Source organism: Tetranychus urticae, chromosome 3 (assembly GCF_039701765.1).
Source record: "Tetranychus urticae isolate SD_2017Ah chromosome 3, NJAU_TeUrti_SD_1.0, whole genome shotgun sequence".
Taxonomy (NCBI): Eukaryota; Metazoa; Arthropoda; class Arachnida; order Trombidiformes; family Tetranychidae; genus Tetranychus; species Tetranychus urticae.
The window spans coordinates 20,983,643-21,007,012 of record NC_142960.1 but is presented as its reverse complement, the minus strand read 5'-3'; the positions used below and the strand labels follow the sequence as shown (position 1 = coordinate 21,007,012).

General features: G+C 33.5%; 5 protein-coding genes and 1 pseudogene across 10 annotated transcripts; all 6 read right to left on the bottom strand.

The window, feature by feature from the left end:
* Window positions 1-289: 289 nt before the first annotated feature.
* On the bottom strand, window positions 290-9,638 carry LOC107364773 (putative ATP-dependent RNA helicase DHX34). Of its 3 annotated transcripts, none has more exons than XM_089269503.1 (8): window positions 8,995-9,497; window positions 8,829-8,910; window positions 5,774-7,584; window positions 5,406-5,552; window positions 3,125-3,369; window positions 2,786-2,907; window positions 2,164-2,536; window positions 290-1,641 (listed from the first exon to the last, which is right to left on the bottom strand). In XM_089269503.1, exons 1-8 carry the CDS (start codon window positions 9,343-9,345, stop codon window positions 1,329-1,331), a joined length of 3,444 nt encoding a protein of 1,147 aa, XP_089125629.1. In that variant the 5' UTR covers window positions 9,346-9,497; the 3' UTR covers window positions 290-1,328. The 3 variants fall into 3 exon arrangements, 2 of the variants coding, with proteins under 2 accessions (XP_089125629.1, XP_015787689.3); XR_016200011.1 differs by having other exon boundaries at window positions 1,052-1,641; window positions 2,786-2,827; window positions 2,883-2,907; window positions 8,829-9,497; XM_015932203.3 differs by having other exon boundaries at window positions 8,829-9,638.
* Window positions 9,639-9,809: 171 nt separating this feature from the next.
* LOC107364783 (dnaJ homolog l(2)tid, mitochondrial) lies at window positions 9,810-11,704 on the bottom strand. The gene is made up of 3 exons (XM_015932217.3): window positions 10,833-11,704; window positions 10,194-10,713; window positions 9,810-10,076 (listed from the first exon to the last, which is right to left on the bottom strand). Exons 1-3 carry the CDS (start codon window positions 11,440-11,442, stop codon window positions 9,986-9,988), a joined length of 1,221 nt encoding a protein of 406 aa, XP_015787703.1. The 5' UTR covers window positions 11,443-11,704; the 3' UTR covers window positions 9,810-9,985.
* Window positions 11,705-11,856: 152 nt separating this feature from the next.
* Window positions 11,857-18,900, bottom strand: LOC149093593 (uncharacterized). Of its 3 annotated transcripts, none has more exons than XM_089269499.1 (3): window positions 18,541-18,900; window positions 14,390-17,559; window positions 11,857-14,317 (listed from the first exon to the last, which is right to left on the bottom strand). In XM_089269499.1, the coding sequence occupies exons 2-3, from the start codon at window positions 17,517-17,519 to the stop codon at window positions 12,837-12,839; spliced, it is 4,611 nt and encodes a 1,536-aa protein (XP_089125625.1). In that variant the 5' UTR covers window positions 17,520-17,559; window positions 18,541-18,900; the 3' UTR covers window positions 11,857-12,836. The 3 variants fall into 3 exon arrangements, with proteins under 3 accessions (XP_089125625.1, XP_089125627.1, XP_089125626.1); XM_089269501.1 differs by lacking the exon at window positions 18,541-18,900 and adding an exon at window positions 17,901-18,408; XM_089269500.1 differs by lacking the exon at window positions 18,541-18,900 and adding an exon at window positions 17,632-17,772.
* Window positions 17,542-18,018, bottom strand: LOC107364686 (U6 snRNA-associated Sm-like protein LSm2). Its single transcript, XM_015932111.1, has 2 exons — window positions 17,632-18,018; window positions 17,542-17,559 (listed from the first exon to the last, which is right to left on the bottom strand). Exons 1-2 carry the CDS (start codon window positions 18,016-18,018, stop codon window positions 17,542-17,544), a joined length of 405 nt encoding a protein of 134 aa, XP_015787597.1.
* A 390-nt stretch (window positions 18,901-19,290) lies between the features above and the next one.
* On the bottom strand, window positions 19,291-20,780 carry LOC107364789 (uncharacterized). Its single transcript, XM_089269505.1, has 3 exons — window positions 20,645-20,780; window positions 20,441-20,569; window positions 19,291-20,381 (listed from the first exon to the last, which is right to left on the bottom strand). The coding sequence occupies exons 2-3, from the start codon at window positions 20,549-20,551 to the stop codon at window positions 19,518-19,520; spliced, it is 975 nt and encodes a 324-aa protein (XP_089125631.1). The 5' UTR covers window positions 20,552-20,569; window positions 20,645-20,780; the 3' UTR covers window positions 19,291-19,517.
* A 13-nt stretch (window positions 20,781-20,793) lies between these two features.
* LOC107364776 (digestive cysteine proteinase 2 pseudogene) lies at window positions 20,794-23,139 on the bottom strand (annotated as a pseudogene). Its single transcript, XR_016200012.1, has 2 exons — window positions 23,000-23,139; window positions 20,794-22,687 (listed from the first exon to the last, which is right to left on the bottom strand). The product of XR_016200012.1 is annotated as a digestive cysteine proteinase 2 pseudogene (transcript).
* Between the last annotated feature and the right edge of the window lie 231 nt (window positions 23,140-23,370).

Below are 23,370 nucleotides of genomic sequence, written 5' to 3'. Positions count from 1 at the left end.
GTTTGAAATTTCAGGTTTAAGTTTCAAGGAGTAGTTTTTTATTGTGAATTTTACTTGTACATTGATATTGTTCAACTTGATTTACAGTGAAAAATGTTGATTAGTGTCTCTATTGTTATCATTAACTTATCAAATCATGCAACTTGATATAATAGTTAAAATATAGAGAGAAAAATGAAAAAAATATAACAGATGTAACCAAATGAATTTGGCTTGTAAGGTAAGAAACAGTTTGGGTTAAAATTGAGGCAAAAAATTGTACAGATTAAAAGACTGAATTGGAGACTAATTGTGAGTCAAGTGAATTTATTTGATTAAATATGATCATCATAATGGTAAACATTTTTATGATTAACTTGTTATGGTTGATTGATTAAAGGATAACAATTGATGAATGTAATAATGAAAATGGCGAAAGTGAAAAGAGAAATACAAAACCATGTTTATTGGCCGTGAAACTGGAATAAAGAGTCATCTTTTAAGTTTACCATTCATGTGTCTATTGGTGTAGTGTTATTGATGCTGATCTCCTGCTATTCCCTAGTCACTGGGAGGTATTACGAGAGCACAAAAAAAACCACCCTCAACCACTTCACTTTACACAGTTGAAAGGTAACAAAGGTGAAGGTGAAAACAGCAGCAACAGAAGTAGCAGTGGTTTTGGCCCGTAGAGAGGGAAGACAAGCATCTTTTGTCACTATTATTTTTACCAATACTTAAAATTGTAACCACAATAAAACAAGTAAAAATTGTGTGTAAAGGCAATAATCGACATATGGCTGTGTATACAAATTAATATTAATAAAAATGTTTCCGATATTATTATCATCAAATTCCTATTACAGACTCTTTTTTGGATGATAATTTTTTCCCCAGTATCAGCGAGATGAAGGTTGAAGATGAAGATGAGGATGATGAATATAAAGATGCAGAAGAGCTCAATAAAAGCTCTCGAGGGATCCTTGCTTTTGTCCTTTCTGGATTTTCATTATAATAAAAGTGATTTGTGTATTATCACTTATACTCTTGTTTCAAACTGACAACAATGGTATGGAAAGGCGAATCTTATATTACATACAAATTACAAGATTAATTTTGTTCTTGTTACAATGATTAACATTAACATTTAAAATGTAGTTTACAGTTAATCGTAATAACAAGGTTTTACAAATCAATATTACAATCAATTACATAGAAGCCATGGGTTATGAAAATAGTTGCTAAATGTTTGACTTAAAAGATGAGCAAAAAATACAACTTGATTACAATGTAAATCAGTTATGGGAATGATGGTGATAATGTAAATTAAACATTTTCCTTTGTTTTCCTTAATTGACTTTGTGGCTTCGAATGTGTTTAACTATATCAATGGATGATAAATATAATGTTTGCTGACACAATTCGCATGAATATTTCTTTGCCAGTGGATCTTTTGATGATTTAGTTGAGATTGAGGTTCCACTTGATGAGCAATCATCTTGCTGTTGAATCATTCCACTGCTTGAGGCGATATTGGAAGAAAAACATTTCTCTTTATGACGAATCTCATCTAATAGAGTTGTTACCATTTCTTTATTACAATTTAAACATTGCCAAGTCTTTTTAATGTAACAATCCTTGGAAATGTCATTATCGGATAGACTGAAAAGAGAGACAAAAAAAAGAGTTTGTAAAACATGGTTAGAAAAATGTTATTTACAGTTTTGCCAAAAGCAAATTCAATTATTTATAATGTGTAAAGATGAGGTTATAATGATTATTATCATGATGGAGTGTGAAAGGGTGAAGAGTGGATTAAAGAATGAGAAAAAGTGTAAATATTAAAAAAAACGTTTAACATTTAAAAGTCACTTTACATAAACTGTTATCTTAAGGGGTTATGTTTATAGCAAAGTTTTATAAAAGGATTGATTGTAAGAGTTGTTGGTGTTGATTATATTGACACAAGAGTCTTTAAAAGATTAACGGGTTAGAGATTACATGTGAATTACTTCTTTATCATGATTATCATGGAAATAATAGAGTAAAAATAATGTAAAAGTACACAAGAAAAGGTTATAAAATCATAAACTCTCAATCAATCTTTTTACATAATAAATAACTTTACTATTTATTGATTGATGATCATTTGTATGCTATTTGTTTGTGTGTTTACCAACTTACCAATTGTATGTTAAATAGTGATTTACTTTTATTCCTCCTTTATCTGAAATGATTGCATTGCTATCCAATAATTTATCAATTTTTTCCGACTTTATTTCAACCTTTGGTTCAATCTTTTTGGTCTCCTTTTTCACTTTGATTGTTTCGTCAACCTTTTCGCCTGATTTATCCTTTGATTCTTGTTCACATTTTTTGTATAAATTGGTTACATCGGCAGCTACAAGTCTTTTAATTGTAAACGGAATCTCAGTTGATAAAAATTGATCGATAATCTTGTTCAGTCTATGTTTCATTTGTAATATTTCCGGGCTAAACTCTTTACCAGCAAAAGTATCATTTGTATCTTCATCATTAGCTTCTTGATCTAATGATTCTGTGGATTATTTCAGCATTTTGTTTGATATCAGCATTAACCATAAAGAGGGAAGAAAATTAAAGAAATAACATTAAAAAAATAATATTAATGGTGAAAAGTGTAACAGGGAAGGAGAAAGTAAAAAAACTTGTACACAATTGAATAAGATTGAAAGTGTTGATAGGTTAGTTAAATGAAAAAAAAGTTAAAAAAAAGTAAAGCTACTGATGATGATTATGGTGGTTATAATGATAATGATAAACTTACCCTGAAATACTTTTGTTAAAAGATTTAGCCATAAATCACGAACTTGAATAGAAGTTGATAAAAAATTTTCAGGAAAACTGTTGGGCGATAAACGTACCTCAATCCATTTGTCGAAAACAAGTCTAATAAGATGATAATGTGAGTAATGAATGGATGAGAATGAAAGAGAAAAGGAAATGAGAGAAGGAAATATTATTTACAAATGATTTACTATTATAGTCAATGGCTAGTTAACGAATCAATCATTTCTTCTTTACGAGTGACGATGAAAAGTTGAAATGTTGACTTTATCAGCTTTAACCATCGACTATAATCTGAACAGGATCAGGTTTGAAATACCTTGTTAAATCTGAATTAGTATCAATTGAGTTGGCAAAAAGTAGCAATGTGTGTAAGGCTGGAACCTTTAGGCAGTTAACCAAGTAAGGTTTGGTTGTTTCCAGTAGCAAAAGGTAAGCCAAAAGACAATGTTTACAGCTTTCAATTCCCTTTTCCTTGGTTGATGCTGATCTATCATTCAGACGAAGCAAATCCGGATCCAAGGCGTAGACACTATTTGGATGGAGGACCACAAATGGTTTACCCTATTAACAAATGAAAAATGAATAAAAATTAGTTTATCAGTTAATGATATGATGGGTTTTGTATATTTGTGCGTATTTTATCAAGTATTTGAGTCACTTGTAAATCATTCAGGGACTATTGAAAGGGGACAGTGAATAAGGCAAGATAATAATAAAGGTCAATGATTATTCATGTTTTTGTCAAAAAGCATGAAGCAAATAAGATGGATTGATGATGATAATAACTATGCCTTTCATGATAACTTGAGAGTTACACTCTGAAGCCTTCCAGTCTTGGTAAGCTCTGAGTTGAATGTAAAATAAAATTAACTTGGGAATAATATTAACCATTATTATAATCAGGTTGATGATAAATTGGTAAGAAAAGGAAAAGAGTTTATCATATTTTTTTATGAAAATGTCTCTGTCAAGAGTTAACATTAAGTAACAATAACCAACAACAAAGCAAAAAAAGACGTGAAGATCTTCTGACCATTGGGTCATCTTGTAAGGCAAAAAAGAGGGAAAAGAAAAATGTTTGATATAAAAAGCAACGATTTCTTTGTTATTGGTGATGATGATGATTATGAAGAGGAGAAGGAAGAAGATCAAGTTGAAGTTGAAAGAGATGATTATGTGATTATTCCTATGCATAACCACCATCCGGATATTTCTTTAAAAAAAATGTATTTTCTTCCCCTTCACTGAATAAAACATTTCACTTTTCTTTACATCTTTTTTTGTTACAATCTCCAGTTACTGTTCATCTTGACCAATCTTAGGTTTTCCTGTTCAATCAACTGACCTTTTCAATTTTCCCAATGCAAACATAAAAAGAGGAACAAGTTAAACACACAATACCACAAATACATGAAATAATACCAACACAATCAAGTTTAAGTTTTGGTGTAAATAATAAAGCGTGAAGACACTTGAACGATGAGAAATACAGTTATTTTCACTAAATTTGCTCTACTTTTAGCTATTGAGTAAAGAAGAAAGTAAACAAATTGTAAAGTGTATTATCATTAGTGTAACAGTTGAAAGTTATCATTCATGTTTAACAATTAAATTGACAATTTTTCTGTGCAAAATAAAATTGTTGAGTTTCAATATTTCCTCTAATGTCTACTTACGGATTAACTACTCAAGTGTTCAGAAAAATTAGGCTCAATTAAAACGATTTCTTAAGAGATGATTAAAATTTTTCATTTTATTGATTGAAAACTCATTCCAAGTCAAACATTGCTTCATCTAGAGTTGTGTTTGATTAAATTGCTGCGAAACTATCATATTCTGGATCAGAATTTCTGTCCATTTTTACTCATTTAATTTTCGATCCAAACTCACATCATTTTCCTAAAATCTTAAGATATTTACACTGAACTCGGAATCAATTTAGATGACTTTTCTGAATTTCATTCAGTTTTTTAACGTTTTAATCTGATAGCTCAACTCTTGCCTAAGTGCAATCATCTACAATTGTTTTGATTTAGTGAATGATTTAATATTTTCACTAATGCAAATCAGTGCACATTTTTCAGTCGCTTCATTGAACAAATCGTTTGTTAAGCACATAAAATTGGAGCTTGGCATTTGGATTGTAAATTTGTTAACTAATAAAATGATGCCTTTAGGCCAAGTCATTTTGTCCACCAATTATATAACAATTTTAATTTGTATCTGAATTTTTTAGCTGTGCTGTCTTAATTGTGTCCAATTTGTAGTGTTAACATTGTTATCCCAGTTGTCTCGTTATCTTACCCATTGTCAATGGTTTGTCACTTTCAATTTGTATAACATTTTAGCCGTAACTGTGAGTCCTTATGCTTAATTTTATCCATGATGTGACTTGTGAAACACTCTGTATAAGTGATGTACATTGTATAGGTTTGCCTTTTTTGTTGCTCTTATTATACTCAAAGATGATCAAAATGGGCTTAGATATAGGATATACTTTCACTTTTCCTCATCATCTTGAAAAAACTGGATTGGATGAAGAGACTTGCTTTTTCCTGTATTTCAACTCTGTTCAACTGATCCATTATTTTACTCACCTTTGTATGGAAAAGCTGATCGGAATCTTTCTTGAATGAATTGTGCTCATCTGGAAGCGCTAATTGTGGATACAATCCACTGGAGAGTATAACTTTCATCAAAATCATGTCTTTTCCTTTGAAAGCTTTACTGGAACTTTTTAAAGCCTGAAAAGTAAATGAAAATAAAATTCAATATAGATCCATAGCTTGGTGAATTTGATTATTGAAGTTGTCGTTTCAATTTTGCCATTGAATAAATTTTTAAAAATATGAACGTGATTCAAATTGTTTATATTGAGCTCAATCTAAATCTATTGCTTTTTATCATTGACAAACATGCAAATGATTTCATTTCATTTATAAAGACATATTAATTGATAACTTACCTCAATTTGGCGATCATTATATGATAATCTGAAATCAATCTCTTTAAGATCATAATCTTCCATTGTTTCATCGTGATCATCTTCAAGCTCTCCATCAAAATTTATTTTCAACATTTTACGTTTCTTTGGTCCTGCAGATTCAAGTTGCCTTTTCAACGACCTTAACTGTCTTAATTCACCGTGTCGCTTGATTCTTTCCGCTGCTGTTCTCTGTCCTTTCATTGACAATTCATCGGCACATCCTGAACTATCAATGAAATAAAGACCTGACTCTTTGATAATATCTCGAAATTGTTTCCTCAATTTGGTAATCTCGTAAAATCGCTGCTCTTCAAAGCCTCTTCTCTTACACCATTTCCTTGAATCCTCTGATCCAGAGCTTTTAATTGTTAACCATTCATTGTAAGCTCTGAGTAGCAAAAAAGGATCACCTTGTGAACATTCAAGTCCTCTTCGTGCCTCAATACAGTCAATATGGGAATAACTTTTTTGAGTTAATGGTGATTGAACTGAAAGACAGGCTCCTAATGATATAATTGGTTCAACTAGATTAAACATGGAACCTAAAATAAGCATTTTACCAATAACAATCTCAACAGGAAGCTTGGCCAACATCCGACCCATTGAAGTAATGCTAACTCCTTCCTCGTCATTTGTATCTGTTAAAGCACCATTCTCCTTCAGACTGATTAAAGCTTGATCAATGGACGATTCACTTGGAGGTTCAAGGAAAGGAAATTTAGTTACATCTGGAAGGCCCATTTCAATCATTCGAAGCAATAAACAGTCGAGAGGAACTCGATGAATCTCGGGTGTTGAATATGAAGGCATTTCTTCAAAGGAAGCTGACGAGTAAAGTCGATAACAGACTCCTGGCCCAGTCCTTCCAGCTCGACCTTTGCGTTGTTCAGCTGAAGCCTTGCTAATCCAAAACTCTTGTAATCGAGCCATACGAATAGCAGGATCAAAGGACATCTCTTTTACTTTGCCTGAATCAATTACAAAGCGAACTCCATCAATGGTGACAGAAGTTTCGGCAATGTTAGTTGACAGTATTGCTTTACGAACACCTTCTGGGGGAATGTCAAAAACTCGATCTTGTTCCTCAATGGACAGAGATGAGTGAAGTGATAATATTATCCATCGACGTGATTCAGCCGCATACGGTTTACAGTGTTCAGCAACGGTATTTATCTCGGTCAAGCCACTCAGAAATATCAGGACGTCTCCACGTTCATTGGATGGATATTTGTCATCAATCATTTTCAATAGACGCAGATAAGGTTCGGGATTGATTCGAGTGCCGCGTTTGTATGATTGCTCAGAAACTGGTTGATAATACAATTGGATGGGATAAAGACGACCGGACACTTCAATTATTGGACAGAGACCAAAATATTGAGAAAAAAGCTGTACATTGATTGTTGCTGACATTAAGATTAATTTCAAATCATTGGGCCGTTGAAGGAGAAGACATTTCATTAGGCCAAGTAAAAAGTCAACAGTTAGGTGACGCTCATGGACTTCATCTAAAATGATTACATTGTAATTGGATAAAAGTGGATCTGAAGTTACTTGACGAAGCATTAAACCTTCAGTTATGAATAAAATTCGAGTCTCTTGAGTTCGATGTTTTTCAAATCGTATCTGATAACCAATTAATGATCCAAAAGTGTCGGCAGTTTCTTGAGAAACGCGTTTACACAAGGAAATACAAGCGATCCGGCGAGGTTGAGTACACACAATATTGGTATAACCAGCTTCTAGTAAATATTGAGGTACTTGAGTTGATTTACCACATCCAGTGTCACCTGAAAATTTTAAACATAATCATGAACAATTAACAGCAATTTATCAAATGATGAATTATGATTGAAATATTGAGCGATTTCAACTTGAGATGAATTTAGAAAAAATTGGTTCTTGAAGTTTCAATGTATCTTGACTTAAAAATTGAGGCCTTTTGTAATCTAATTATATTGATATCCTTCAAAATTAACAAAATATCTTGATTAATTGCTTATTAGCTAATCACTTCAATCTTGACTGATTATTAAATGGAAATTAATTAGCTTAAAATGTCAAACTCTACATTCTGTTGTTACATTGATAGACATTTGAAAGTCTGTCTCGCTTTTTTTGTTAATTTACTTTTTTCTCCTCATTTGATTAGTGTCAGGTTAACTAATTAGACATCATTATTAACAACGGAACAATATAAAATGTTGAATAATATGTATCATTAAAAACTATGCTTGGTTGATTGTATTGATTGAAAAATGTAAAGCAAAAACATTAGCCATTATTTTTGTCTCATTTTTTGCTTCAATCCTTTGAGTTTACTTTACGCGTTTTATTGTTGAACATTTATTTTGTAGACGATTACAGATGGAATACTATTTTGTGGTTTCTTAATTAGGAAAAGATGAAATGATGGGTGGACTGTCAATCTTCAACTGATATCGTCAAAGTCGATTAGGAACAGAAGAAAAGGGAAAAAAAGTTACGCACAAAAAGTATTATCATTGACTACTGAAAAGGATTCCTTGATGATGATAATCATGGATATAGAGTCAACTCTGAATTTTTGTTTTTTGCCTTTCCTCTTCGTGTATAGAGTTATTCATGGACCAAATTGTAATTTTGGCAACAAGTCGACCTCTGGTGCTATCATAATTAATTTGCATCATCATCGCTACTTAATCATAGTTAATGGCTAAGATAGAGATCAATGAACAAAAAGTGAAAAGCAAGGCTAATGTATGTAAAATATTGAATGAGATATGTTGAAAAAAATGATCACCTTTCTTTAGATAATTTGAACAATTTAACAAGATAAATTGTCATGAATTAGGAACATTGGTCTTTTGTTATATTTTTTCCCGTGCAAATTGCTCGAAATACAATCTTTAGGCCTCATTGAGATTGAAAAGATGATACATTTCATAGGAAACACAGAAAGTCGTTTTTTAAGCTTCTACAATTTGGGTGATTCTTTGCTTTTTTTATTTGATATAAAATGAAATTAACTTTGAAGTAAAAGAGATTAAATTACCTGCAATTAATATCACAGAGTGTGTTTTTAAGGCGTCCAGTATATTTTGTTTGTATTTGAAAATTGGGAGATTTTCTTTGTCCTGCTTTAATTTCTCAAGCAATTTGAGTCTTTTTTTCTCTAAAAAATTGAGATATAAAAGTAGAATATCTCTGAATTGACTCACCCTTTCCTTGGTTAATGAATTCTGACTGTAATATTCATCATCTTTAAAGAGAGCTCCTTTACATCTCATAACGTAATCAATGTCCATCCAGTCTGCTTCAACCGTTTCCTTCATCCTTTCAATGATGGCCGCATTGTTACCATGAGATTTTCCAGAGTTCAGTGTTTGTAAATATTTGGACAAAAATAACCAAAAGTCATTATACTCTTTAGTTCCGACCGAGATTTTTTCTCGAGGGCCGAAAAACATTCGGTTTAAAGATGGTTTGTGGTCTTCATATCTGAATGAACTTGACGATTGGTGATGCTTTTTACTGTAATTTTTTGAAGATGATGATCCATCTCGTGGCATGACTTTGAAATAATTCACTGATACAGACGATGAACAAAACAATTGCACAAATTACACTAATTAAGATGCATATCCAACATTTAATATGTAATGGCACAAATCTTTAAATTGAAAATTGTAAAATCACAGCTACATCTGTATGTAAAACAAATTATAACAAAACAAAGAATGGTCTTGTAAATGCAAAAAACTTTTTATTAGTAAGGTTGACCTTAAAACAGTATATTTATAAGTATAAGAAAATTAATTAATGATCAAATTGACAGTTCAATTCAATGTTCAACAAAAACAGTAACACATGTTGTTTACTGTGTAACTATGGTTACAATGATCTCTATCATCAGCGGATAATTTAATTGAATATATTTTTCAATATAAAGTACTGATTATCAATAGTAATGTAGAACCGTCAGTTTGGCAAAACTCGAAGGAAGTAATTAATGTGAAATAAAATAGAAACAATCTTTTTGCTTGTAAAGTGAAACTATTAACTTTAACTTAAATCTTTGTTTTTTAGTTACTAATTTAGACAATGATTTGTATAAATTGAAGACATGATACATATATATATATTTAGTTATTTAAATATACGAAGTCTCTCAATGAAGGTAATAATATGAACATATAACACTAGCAATTTTCAAGCTCCCAAGCCTTCGATAGAACCTGGTGTTTCCTCCTCTGTTTTGGCATAATCTATCATCAATGATTTTTGTTTTGAAGACAATTTACTGTGAAAAGCAGGAGCCACCAAGATTGTGCCGATGAAGAAAAAAAAGAAAGAAAATGATGATTAAATAGTTGAATAATTATGAGATTTAAAGAAAATAAAGACAAATGAAACTTACGATGGTATCTTAATTTTGAAATGTACATAATGATCACCATTACCATAACTATTGATCCTTTTTAAACCTTTATTTGCTAATCTTAATCTAGTATGTGATGATGTTCCAGAAGGTACTTTGATAGTTAAATCTTCATAGATACCTTCTATTCTAATTGTACCTCCTAAAACAGCCTGAGATAAACTAATAGTTGCATCAGTATGGACATCAGCACCTTCTCTTCTAAAATAATCACTTTTTGCCACTTTGAATGTGATAAACAATTCTTTATTTCCAACTTGCATTCGCAATGTTTGACCATCTTCAACACCCGCTGGAACTGGTATATCAACCGTTCGACGTTGAAGTGTGCTTCCTTTACCTTCACACTTAGTGCAGGGATTTTGAATGTATAACCTAGTACCATGACACATCCTACATGTTGATCTCATTACAAAAGGACCAGTGCTAATTGTTTCCATTCCAGTGCCATTACAATAAGGACATCGGATAGGTTTATGACCTTCAGCACAGCGGGATCCTAATTACGATAAATAAATAATAAAAAATAGTAAAAATCAGTCAAGTATTACTACTGATCGCATCGTGCGTTGATGATAGTTTTTAAGTTATATAATTTTGAGTTTAATAATGTCTTACCTGAACAAGTAGGACAAGTATCTAAAATATTAATTTTAACTTGTTTATCACAGCCTCTGGCTGCTTCTCTAAATGTTAAATTCAAAATAACCTCTTGAGCAGCTCCAAAACCAAAATCAGTTTCAGAAAATTCATAATCTTGACCAGTGCGTTGATTATATGCATTCCAATTATATTCTCCAAATATTTTTCTGAAAAGTTCCTCTGGGTCAATAGAGGAATTGAAACCTTGAAAACCAGACGTTCCTGCACCGCTACCGGCAAAATTATTTGCCCCTGCAGAGCCAAATTGATCATATTCACGTCTCTTTGTATCATCAGAAAGCACTTCATATGCCTCGGAAACTTCTTGGAATTTCTTAGCTGATTCTGGATCACCTTTGTTCGAATCTGGATGATACTTTTTGGCCAATTGATAGTAAGCTTTCTTTATATCCTTTTGACTAGCATTCCTAGAAACACCAAGGAGCTCATAATAATTTTTACGAGCACAATAAGATGTTGAGGTATGAAAATTGCATTTCACTTGACGCAAATTTGGACTATATCGATGTAAGTTTACTAATGGATCAAGTATACGTATAGATCTCCTCAGTCCTTCACGTAACATGTCAGTCCACTAATGAGATAAGTGACGATAACGAAAGAAAACAGCGATTTAAATGAACAAATTACCAATATTTTCCTTTTTGAAAAGAAGGAAAAAGAACAAGGCAAACTTCACTTGCAATTCTTAAATTGACAAGCCAAGCTGATTGAAGTTAATCAGGCCATTCGTTTTAAAAACATCGACAGAATTTGACGATAACCGAATGTAAAATTCACCTAAAAAATATGAAATTTGCTAGAAAAAAATCACTCAATTCAAACACGCTGTTGACTAGATTCTGCATTATCTCAATTGATAAATTTTCTGGCGGACAGAGTGCCATCTATTGTTCACCTAACCACTTAAATTTAATCAATTTACGCGAATGGAGAGAAACTCAATCCTTGAGCAATTAAAAAAATTGATTAATTTATATAATGAAACAAAGAAATTTAATGTTACTATAATGGATCAAAAGAAAAAAAGATTGTAAGCAAAAAAAAGAGAAAAGAGGAAAAGAGGAAAAGAAGTTAATCATTTTTGGAAAAGTAAAAGTAACTTGCACTTTCAAGCTGCTTTTAATTTTCAATGAGCTTTTAATTTTATATTTGATCTCTCAAAGTATCGATAGTAGCATTATTATCAGTTTATTAATTATTGTCAATATTAATGGGTAGGGAAGAAGCTTTTTCGCTGCTTAAGTTGCGAGGAGAAATAATCCATTTTTTGTACCATCCGCTGTAATTTTCAATTGTGGGCCAATTAGAAGAGTCATTGTATTAATTGCAATCAAAAATGCGACCAAATAGTTGGCATGCTTCGGGATCGCTCGGTTCACGATATTTGAGAGGTAAATATTTGAATAAAGTCACTAAAGTATTCTTTTTCCGTGTTTTCACTTGCTCATTACACAACTTTTTACCATTTCACTTGGTTTGTTTTAAGAGGTTTTTGTTTTTCTCATCCGGGAAGTTTCCAATGAAAATGAGATGAATTTATGATGATGAATTGTTTTTTGTTAATATTGAGAAATGTTTGAAGAGATTAAAGTTAGAGACAGAGGGTGATCTAAAGGCTGGGTATTGGTAGAGAAGGGCGAATCGTCAGAGTAAGGATCGCAAGAAGAATTATCGGGAAAGCAAAAGATCTTGTTGGATAAGGACTGGGTTCATAGGCTTGGTTGTCACTTGGCTTCATTCTTTCTTTTAAATAATTAGTTCATTGATCATCACTGAAGATTTGAAGAATGAGATGTGCAAAACTGAGGAAATAGAAATTTAGAGATGGATGAATTTTTCTTCAAATTGTAACTTTATACTCGTTGATGAAGGCAAGAGATTTAATGAGAGAAGAGATAAATGATAAACTTTTTTAATTTAGAAACTGGTTGCTTCGTCTATCAATGCTGACTTGCTTCAATTGCCTGATGTTACGATTATTGGGACTTCTCCGTTTCCTGTTAACATGGCCAAAGCTGCTGGATCAATGGCACAGGTTCCATCTTCGTTGACAGGTAAGTATATTACTTGCTGATCATCCATACCTTCAACTTCAACTGTTGCTTGGTCAGCGGAAGTTAATCCACTTTGATCAGTTACTTCTTGCATACTTTGCTCCAAAGGATCAGCAGCATTAATTGTCGATGAAGCTGAAGATAATAGTTCATTTGTGGCTTCAGGATTATCTGCGAACGTTATATTCAAGCTTCTTACAACCTCTTCAATGTCCACTCCTTCCGGGACACATATCTGAACATATTGACCGTCGGGTTGTTGAAGCATAATGTATTGATCTCCTGGATTGGGATTATCTCCTTCTATTACGGGTATCTCAATCATGCTGTTGTTATTTATGTTATTAGCAGCCTCATTGACTTCCGAAAGGATGAGTGAATTGTTATTGTTGCTTTTACTGCTTGTAACAATATCATCCTTTTTGAGAGACTTTTTAGTCTCGTCAATTTGATTTTCTGCTCCTGAATTTGAATTGGTCAATTGACTTGATTTTAAAGATGAATATGTTCGCCTGGCTCGAGATTGCATTGAACCCAGTGAAGGTGTTATAGATGATGTTATAGAGGTTGAAGATGCTGAAGCAATTGGTGTTGAAACAGTTGATGTGACTGATGGTTTAGTACCCAGACCCAAGGATTTCTTTGGTTCTGAATGATGTTGTTTTAGTTGAAAATGTGATGATAAAGATGACGAAGTTGATGATGTTATGGATGACGAAGTTGATGGGGATGATGATGATTGTTGCAACAATTGTTCTACTCTTTTAAGCTGTTTTTGCTTCAGTTTTTCAGCTTCTTCTTCTTGTACTGATTGAGCCACTTGCTCAGCGATATCCAAAACTAATTTTTGTGGATCCTCTTCTAAATTGTCACTTGTTGTTTCATCTTTAGTTGAAAGGGGAAGTTGAAATTTATCACTCTGGGTGATTAAAATGGGCGATGAAAGCATATCATTGACAGAAATTTGATCTAAATGTATTTCGTTTGCATCTGACTTGGTTCCGGTAATAGTAACCACAGGTACAACACATTTGTGCTTAGATAATTCATTATGAGAATTAAATGATTGATTACAGCTACAACACATGATTTTAAGACCAGTGGGAATGCCATTTGAGTTGCGGTTGGTAGAGAAAGTAGAAACTTTATTAACTGGTGCTTTAGGTGTCCTTCCCTTTATCGGTGATCTTTGTTTGATTGAAGTTAAGCTGGAAGGAGGGGTTGTTATACTGATGAGTGTCGTTCCTGGAGCAGAAGAACTGGATAATGAAGATTTCTTTTGTTGATTATTATTAGGTACAGCTTGAAGAATAGCTTTAGCATTAGATTCAGCTTTAGCATGTATTTCCATATGCGTTTGTAAAACTTGTCTAGAAGAAAATCCTGTTAAAAGAATAGAGAAAAATAGTTCAATTAGATTTTAAATCATGATATAAATAAAATGCTTTATATTACCTTTTCCACATATGTTACATTTCGATTCATTTTCAATTCTATGTTGTCTAATGTGAGTAGTCAAGTTGGAACGTGTTATTTTTCGCTCACATCCATCCCAAGGGCAATCGCGAGAATCTCCGTGAGTTTCCATATGGGCGTTAAGTTGTTCTCGTTGGTAAAACTTTCTCATGCATTTGTTGCACTCAAAGACAATATTATGTTCAACAAGATGAGCAAAAAGTCTTTCTTTGGATCCTTGTTTAACATTACAAATTTCACAAATGTCCGATTTTTCACTATGATGACTCTGAATGTGAGTTCGTCGGGAAGATGGTAAAGCAAAATGAAGACCACAATAAACACAGCCATGCTTGTGACTTTCTGTTTCCAAATGGTAGATATAAGAATCAGCAAGACCGAACCATGTATGACAAGTTTTACACTTATAATTTCTCGGCTCGGGCTTGTTACCCGATTTATCCATTAATGTATTAATCTTTTTATAATGATCTTCCGACAACAAGTGTTCTTGTAGCTCATCATCGCCAACGAAGTAAAGATTACAGAAATGACAAGCAATAGCTCCCAGTGGATCCTCGATAACTGATTTTTGTGGATGCTTAGTTTGTTTGATATGATCTTCAAGACCTTTAGCTTTCTTAAATGTTTGTTTGCAGGAAGATATTTTACACTCAAAAACTTTCTCCATTTTGTGAACGTTGGACATGTGAAGATAATATAATGGATAAATTTTGATGATACTTTCACACTTAAAACAATAATGTCCATAATTCTTTTTGCATCCAATTTCATCCAAAACTTTCATGGGCGGCAAATCAACTAATTTAAGGGAAGAAACTTCCTCTCCGCTCGAGGTAGATGGCATGAGGTCTGTTTTACCATTCGGATGACTAACCATAAGGAAAGTATCATGAATAACATTACGAACAGACCATTTGGTGTGAACATGATTGAGATGAAGATCACACATTTCAGCTGATTCAAAAACTTTGTCACAGAGGAAGCATTTAGTAGCATTTTTCACTCTTGGTTCAATTCGTACATTTGTCTCTTCAATTTCTTTTGGTGTTGATCCCATAGTTAAAACTGGACATCGATATGAGTGACTCAAAAGTTCATCAGCTTTGCCACAACGTTGAAGACAGGCAGTACACGAGAATTCATTAGCTCCTGTTTGTACACAATGAGTTACCATTATGTGCTTATTCATTCTTTCAATTCCATAGATTAGACCACTACAATAAGTGCATTGGAGATTTTGAACTCTATTGTTGCTGATCATGTGTTTAGCACGAAAATGAGTTTTCAATCGAGACGCATCTTGAGTGGTAAAGACACAGCACTTGCAAATAAAAGTATGCAATTTATGCTCTTTTTTCATATGGGCATGATGACTAACAAAATCATTTGATTTTTTGTCACATAAAGAACAGTAGAGTAACTTGTGCATGGCTAAAATTTCTTCCTGTTCAATGAGTTTGATTTCTTTTGCATGGACATCAGCATAATGTGTTCTCATATCGTCAATTGTCATTAATTTAACTTCTTCCCCACAATATTGACAAGGAGCATTCAAAATTACACTTTCGCTATCGTTTTCCTCAATTTGGGTGATGATTGACTTAGGTAGACAAACAAAAACGATGTCCTCAGAAAATTTGGCTGTTGTATGATCAATGGTCAACTCATGGTGCGAAGAGTAATGATGAGACAAATCTTTCTCTTCTTTGAAAGCAGATTTGGTACCATGACAAAGAAGACATGGATAATTATTCATAACAGGAGACATAACTTGTCGGAATAAGTAAAGTTTTTTCTCATCTTCTGTTGTCAAGCTATTCGAGAGTGGTAAATCTGAATTGATGAACAGAATTTTATCAGGTAACTTAGATAAACTGGTGTCAATTTCCTCAGATGTGCATTCACTTATCTCAGGTAGTTCATCAATAAATTTAGCTGCTGAGCCATAATTACGTTTCGGTGGCTGTTTAAACGAAGTATTGGTTGCAGTAAGAGTCACTGTTTTAGGCGTTGTAATGAAAGTAACTTTTGCTTTACCAGCTGGACTGGGCGCGGTAATCTTAGTTATTTTAGACCCATCAGTAGGATTGGTAACTTTTGGTTGGAATAGAATTTTCGGTGCCGGAGTTGAATCACCAGGAGCTCGCACTCTAGCAATTTGTTTAGAGCTAATACCAGAAGCTCGAGGTATTTTAGAAGCTAATAGAGCTGAGGATCGCCCAGGAATTTCGTTTTTATCAATTTTGACCATTGTCGCTGTCCTAGATGCCATTCGCTTACCACGAGGCATAAATGGAGGTCGAAAATCTTCATCAGTTTCGTCAACAATGGCTCCATCATCTTCATAATCTTCATCCATTTCCTCATCAGAAACCCGTCGATTTGCTTTGAGAGTCCTTTTAGAGCCATAAATTCCGGGGGTTGCGTCAACTTTATAAGTAGTACCATCAGGAAGCATAATGACCATTTTATTACTATCCTCGTCTTTTTTCACGTCAACAATGTAAGATTTAACCTCTCTTTTACTAGGCGAGATTTCAAATTTACGACGTTTCATGCTGCTACTGAGATCCAGGTCGTCATCGCTATCAAGTGAAATGTATCTAGTTGAGCTAGAAGCAGTACTTGGAAAAGAGCTACTGGGTCGACCTCTAGGTCTTCTTGTAGGTTCAACAAGCTCCGGTGAATAACGTGCAGTGGTTTTAATTTTATCTCTTCTCCTCAATCTAATCTCGCTGCCAGTTTTACTTGCGTTATCGTCATCATTTTTATCCTCATTTTTGCTACTCATGTCATCTTCGCCTTCTTCATCTTCTTCATCACTTGACTCTGTTTCCGATTTTTTAGAGGCTGATTTAGGTGGACGTCCTCTTCCTCTTTTAGGAGTTGCTAATGATTCAGAGTTTGAATCGATTGTTGGTGATCTAATAGTAGTAGGAGTAAACCTCGTGAAAGATTTTCTGCCTCGAAGTGGAGGCCTACCGGGTCCTGGTGTACTTCTGGGTTTGACAACGCTTGGACTTCCAAGGTTATTTGATCCACTGATTCTGCCTAACATTGGTGAACTGTTTCCTCTGCTGCTCCTCAATTTTCTAGTAAGTGGCATTTTAACACAAATATCCTAAAATTCAATTTGAGTTGGGTACCTGGAATGATAAAAGAGAAGATAAAGAGAGATCGTTAAAATAAGTAAAAACACACCCAAGTTAAACACCGACAGAATTGTCTTTGTTAACAGCTTTTGGAACCCTTCTGGTAGAGTTGACGCGTTGTGAATGATGACTTCTAATATTTTCAATCCCTTGGTTAATATTTTCAATAACATCTATCTCATCAGGCACAGAAACATATCTTATTCGGGTACCCTTTACAAACATATAATCAAGGTTAGACTGATTGTAATCACTGTTAACGAGGTTAACCGGCTTCTTCACTAAAACCTCACTGAGTTCAATATTCATGCAAGCATCAACCTGTTTAACAGTACCAACTAATATGAAATCATTTTTAAGCTCAATCCAAGTCTTCTGTCCAATGAGAGTTTGAAGAAAGCAAATTAATGTTTTAACCGAAATAGCACGATCCCTCGATGATAGACTTGTCATTGATTTAGAATGAGACGTGTAACCTTGATATTCATCTAGGTACCAAGAAATAAAAAACTAAAGGTAACGCAAGCAAAATAATGCCAAAGATGATCCAAGAGTAACTAAGAAGGGGGAGGAAATAATCAACAAAAATAATCAACAGAAACAAAACACAGAGAGAATAGATGGTGGAAAGATAGGAGAGGCGAGAAAGAAAGGAAAATACGAAGATCTGAAAGAAAAATAAAGCTAATAGGAGATAAAGAAGAAATACATCAAGAAGATCAAGCAATTAACATCTGAATAAGTATGTACATATCATATTATATCACACAACCACACAGAGGTAAAAGAGAGGCAAAAAAAGAGGAGAGAACCAAGGAAAGGCAAGAGAAAAAAAGAGGGGACAAAAACAAGCAAGAACTGAGAAATGAGAATTGCAAGAGACCGAAAAATTAGATTTCATAAATAGGTTAAACCAAAGCATGTAACACCAGTAAATTAAATGATTAGTACAAAATTAGAATAAAGTCAACTTACAATTAATTACCATTGATAAAACCAGTTAAATTCATTGGAAACCAATTGAATTAGGCTCTAGTTTAATAATCACCAAATCCAGATTGAGACAGTGTCACTAAATGCTTCAAGATGGCGATCTTGCTGTTGTTGGCTTCAGGCTCCCACTGTATTCCTTATCTTTCAATGTTGTCTTTACTTGTATTATTATAGAAACTAATAAATTAATTTCCAAATTCAAAAATCAATAGTAATGTTTAATTATAACCTCAACAGGGTCACAAGTGAAATATAAATTTAGATTAAATTAAAGACAAATTAATTGAATCTTAAAACACAGTAAAACAATCAACATTGAATTCACTTCACAATGTTAACTATAAATTCGTTAACCGCGCGGCGCACATATCGGTATCAATATCAAGATATCTTTTTCTAATTTATCTGGATACTTAAAAAGTCCAATTGTCAAGACCGGTTCAAATGGTTGAAATTGAGCTTTTTTTGTCCTCAAAAAACCAATCAAATGTACTTTAATTTAACATTTTTTATTTTAAATTATATGTTGAAGAATCAATGTGACCAATTGTCATTATTGTGCTAATAAGATGGTTGAAAATCTAAGGTTTTCAGTCTTTACACATGAATAGGACAAGACTCGACGGAGCAAGTTTATTCTGATTCACTTCTTATTCAGCTTTTAATCTATTGAATGAATGTCAAGCTTTGAAAATTAAATTTAAATTAATTTGATATTAAACGCAATAAGACTTAATAACAGTAAATGTTTAATGTATCAATTATTTTTTGGGTAATGGGATACCAAAAAATATTCATGATGTACAAATTTAATAATTTACAATCAAGCTTTTGAATTTAATCAAAAAAGAGAAGAGGATTACTAAGAAAAATTATATTCAATTCATTTTGAGATCGCTTATTTGTACAATATTTGTACATCTTTTAAGAGCATCCAAACTTGCATCAGAAATATTTCCTCAGTTCCCTTCCTCAGTTTCATCATCATCCGATAAATCTTCCGGTAATGGTGCTGGTCTAACAACGTATTTTGGTTTGATTAAATTTTCACCATCACTTTTGGTTCCCACAACAATCTTGGGTGGATCATTTGGCCGGAAATCTTGTTCAATAATTGAGCTGGCATCATCCGAGGTTGCCATTGAATTTTCCTTCTCTTCAATTTCATTATCAGTATCGTCGTCAAACATATATTGATCAGCTTTTTTGTACTTTGAGTCTTCAGATTCTTTTGTGGATTCTTTCATGATAACATCTGTACTGTTGGTGGCTTTCAGTCCAGATGGTGGTGGAGTTGATGTCGATGCTGGTGAATCTACAGTTGATCGAGATAATATAGGACTTGGAGTATTGGAAGGTCCATTCGAGGCAGAAGAGCTCATGCCATTAGAGGGTGATCCGGTTTTGAAGGGTAGTTTTTTATTTAATGATGACATTCCATTGTAATTTGAAGAATATCTGACCATTTCGGAATTCTTTTTGAGCCCTTTAAGACTCTTGAAAAGACGATCTCGAGCACTTTGGTGATGCTTTTTATTGGCCCGTGAGCCTTTTGAGGTAGATGATGATTCAGATAATGACTTTGATGATGTTTTCTTTTCAGATTCTGAGGCTTTCTTTTCTTGACTCTGTTTTTTGATGGCTTCTTGTAAAAGTGGGAAACGAGCACACGATCGTACATGAGAGTCATTTGTTTTCTTTGAAGTATTGGTCAATGAAGATGTAGATGATATTATTGATAATTTATCCTTTCCACTGATACTTCCATTATTTGAGGCACTATTACTGTTACACACCACTACCCTCTTAAGGAAACCTTTCTTCTAAAAAAGTAAGAGAGAAAGTAAGAGATAGTCGAGAAAGAAAGAGTAAAAAACGTTGCCTTAAGAGAATAGTTGAGTGTACTTGTAATTGTACTATCACTTTCCTCATCAGTCGTTTCCGAGTTTTTGACACTATTATTATTTTCTTCAAAGAGATGTCTCCGTTCCATTGCTTCATCAAAACGAGCCTGTGAATGACAATACAAATAATTAATCAATGATCATCAACTCATTGTTTATAAACCAGCGCCGTTTGAACTTACCCTTTTACATGAAGCTTCAGGTAAAACGTTAACGGTATGAAAATCATAAACATCTTGGCTTGGTAGAGCTTGAGTTTTCAAGGTTGATGAATTTTGTTTGTGAATGTGAATGCTAAATATGTTTTTTACTTTTAATTGAAAAACTGTTTAGATCTCTGACTTTGTTTAATCCGTATGGTCAGATTATTATCGGGTCCTACATCTTGAAATGGACAGTGCAACTTCCATGCAACTCAAACGAAAATAATGGTTACAATTAATGTAGATTATGGATTTTGTTAAATAATTTAAACGAGAAGTGGGTAGGTTGGGTTAGTTGTCACTCCACAGTTATTATTTTTCTGGGCCATCAAGATGTAACCATCATTACCCCAATAAGTTGACCATGAGTTCTTGATTAGCCAATAACGTTGACCATAGAGTAGGCCGTAACCAACGGCAAGAACTTGGTGATCTAAATCATCTGGAGTATTACCACAATTTTCATCATAATAAACACCATGAGAATAGAAGGAGAAAGTCTTTTGGGAGGCGTCGATTGCAACGGTAACAGGCCCCTGCTCAAATAGAGCCAGTTCAAGAGCTTCAGCACTACCAGAAGTAACATTGACAAATCCGGCGAGCTTAACGACTTTTGGTACTTTTGAGTCATGGCATTTTCCATCTTGTCCTAAATATGCACCATAGTCCTCGTCAAGAGAGATTCCTCCAGCTTTTTTAATATAAGCATAAGCTCTGAAGTCTTCTCCTCCATCACAACCATTGTCTCCTTGATCCCAGCTACAATCAACTAATTGTTGCTCTGACAAACGAACCAAATGACCAGTTTTGACAAAATGAACACCTTCAATGGTACCAATGGTTCCAAAAGACCAACAAGATCCACAAATAGCTTGATCTTTAACTGGAGTTACAGCACCAGCAATTCTCCAATCGAGTTCTGGAGGACGTTGCTTGCTTTCTGAAAGACCAAATGGACTTCCACCATTATATCCCTTGGATCGAAGTCTACCTCTCATGTATCTCAATTCAGAATCCATGAAATCAGCTAGATGATTAACCTTTAACTTGTAATGAATGTTACGACGATTGTGGCTTTCAATGAAACGATGATTGTGTCGGAATTGATTACGGCGTTTCTCTTCAGTCAAATTATTTTCATAGTTTTTGTTGTGAGCTGATTTGAATAGATTGAAAGCTCTGCTTACTTGAGCTTCACGAGTAGCTTCATCATTGACAAATTCAGACATTGGGTTGTGTAAATGACGCACTTTACCAGCTCCAGTTCCAGGGAAACTTCCACAGGTCATATTAAGAGTTACCTCAAATACTTCAGCTGATACTGATCTAGGACGATAGTTTTGGTAAAATACTTGATATCTGTCATAATGTGAGCCAAAAAGAGAATTATAACCTTCCATATCATAGAGCACCGGAATTGGCGATCCATCGGATTGGTTTCTTTTCATCCAGAAAGTATATTTGCTCTTTTTTTCCCCATTAATCACTATGTTGGTATATTTTTCACAGATACCACTTCCTTTGAACTCAGATCCATATTGAGGGCAGGCTTTGCTTCCTTGATAAATAAATGGAGTTAGATCTGGAAAAGCAGATTGTGGTGCAACTGGATCAATTGATGAACCATTAACTTGGAAACAGACTCGTCCAGGATTACCAGCAGCATCAACATTGTAGGCAATTTTGTAGCTTACTCCTTGAACATCATCGTCGTCAAAATTGATGTCACCTCGTTGCAGGGTTAAAACCAAATCTCCATAATAGTCGATTCGACTTCGGTTAGCTGCACCATCATAGTAGGCTGTAAAAGTTTCATGAATTTCAGCATAAGGAAGAATAATAACACCTTCTACATAATAATTGTCATCAAAGGTAATAGATCGTTGATTGTTGGTTGAAGATGAAACAAAAAATGGGAGGCTAACTAGAAGAAAACAGTGAATCACCAGGTTAAAGAAAGACATGGCTGGTTAATGTTGTCCAACGAAACAAACATGCTGCAATTCGATTTGAATTTAGTACCTGGAATGATGACCAAGAGAACGTTAAAATAAGTAAAAACAAATACCAACTACATATTACAGTTGTAATATGAAATCATTTTTAAGCTCAATCCAAGTCTTCTGTCCAACCACACAAAAGTAAAAGAGAGGCAAAAAAAGAGGAGAACCAAGGAAAGGCAAGAGAAAAAAAAGAGGGGACAAAAACAAGCAAGAACTGAGAAATGAGAATTGTAAGAGACCGAAAAATTAGATTTCATAAATAGGTTAAACCAAAGCATGTAACACCAGTAAATTAAATGATTAGTACAAAATTAGAATAAAGTCAACTTACAATTAATTACCATTGATAAAACCAGTTAAATTCATTGGAAACCAATTGAATTAGGCTCTAGTTTAATAATCACCAAATCCAGATTGAGACAGTGTCACTAAATGCTTCAAGATGGCGATCTTGCTGTTGTTGGCTTCAGGCTCCCACTGTATTCCTTATCTTTCAATGTTGTCTTTACTTGTATTATTATAGAAACTAATAAATTAATTTCCAAATTCAAAAATCAATAGTAATGTTTAATTATAACCTCAACAGGGTCACAAGTGAAATATAAATTTAGATTAAATTAAAGACAAATTAATTGAATCTTAAAACACAGTAAAACAATCAACATTGAATTCACTTCACAATGTTAACTATAAATTCGTTAA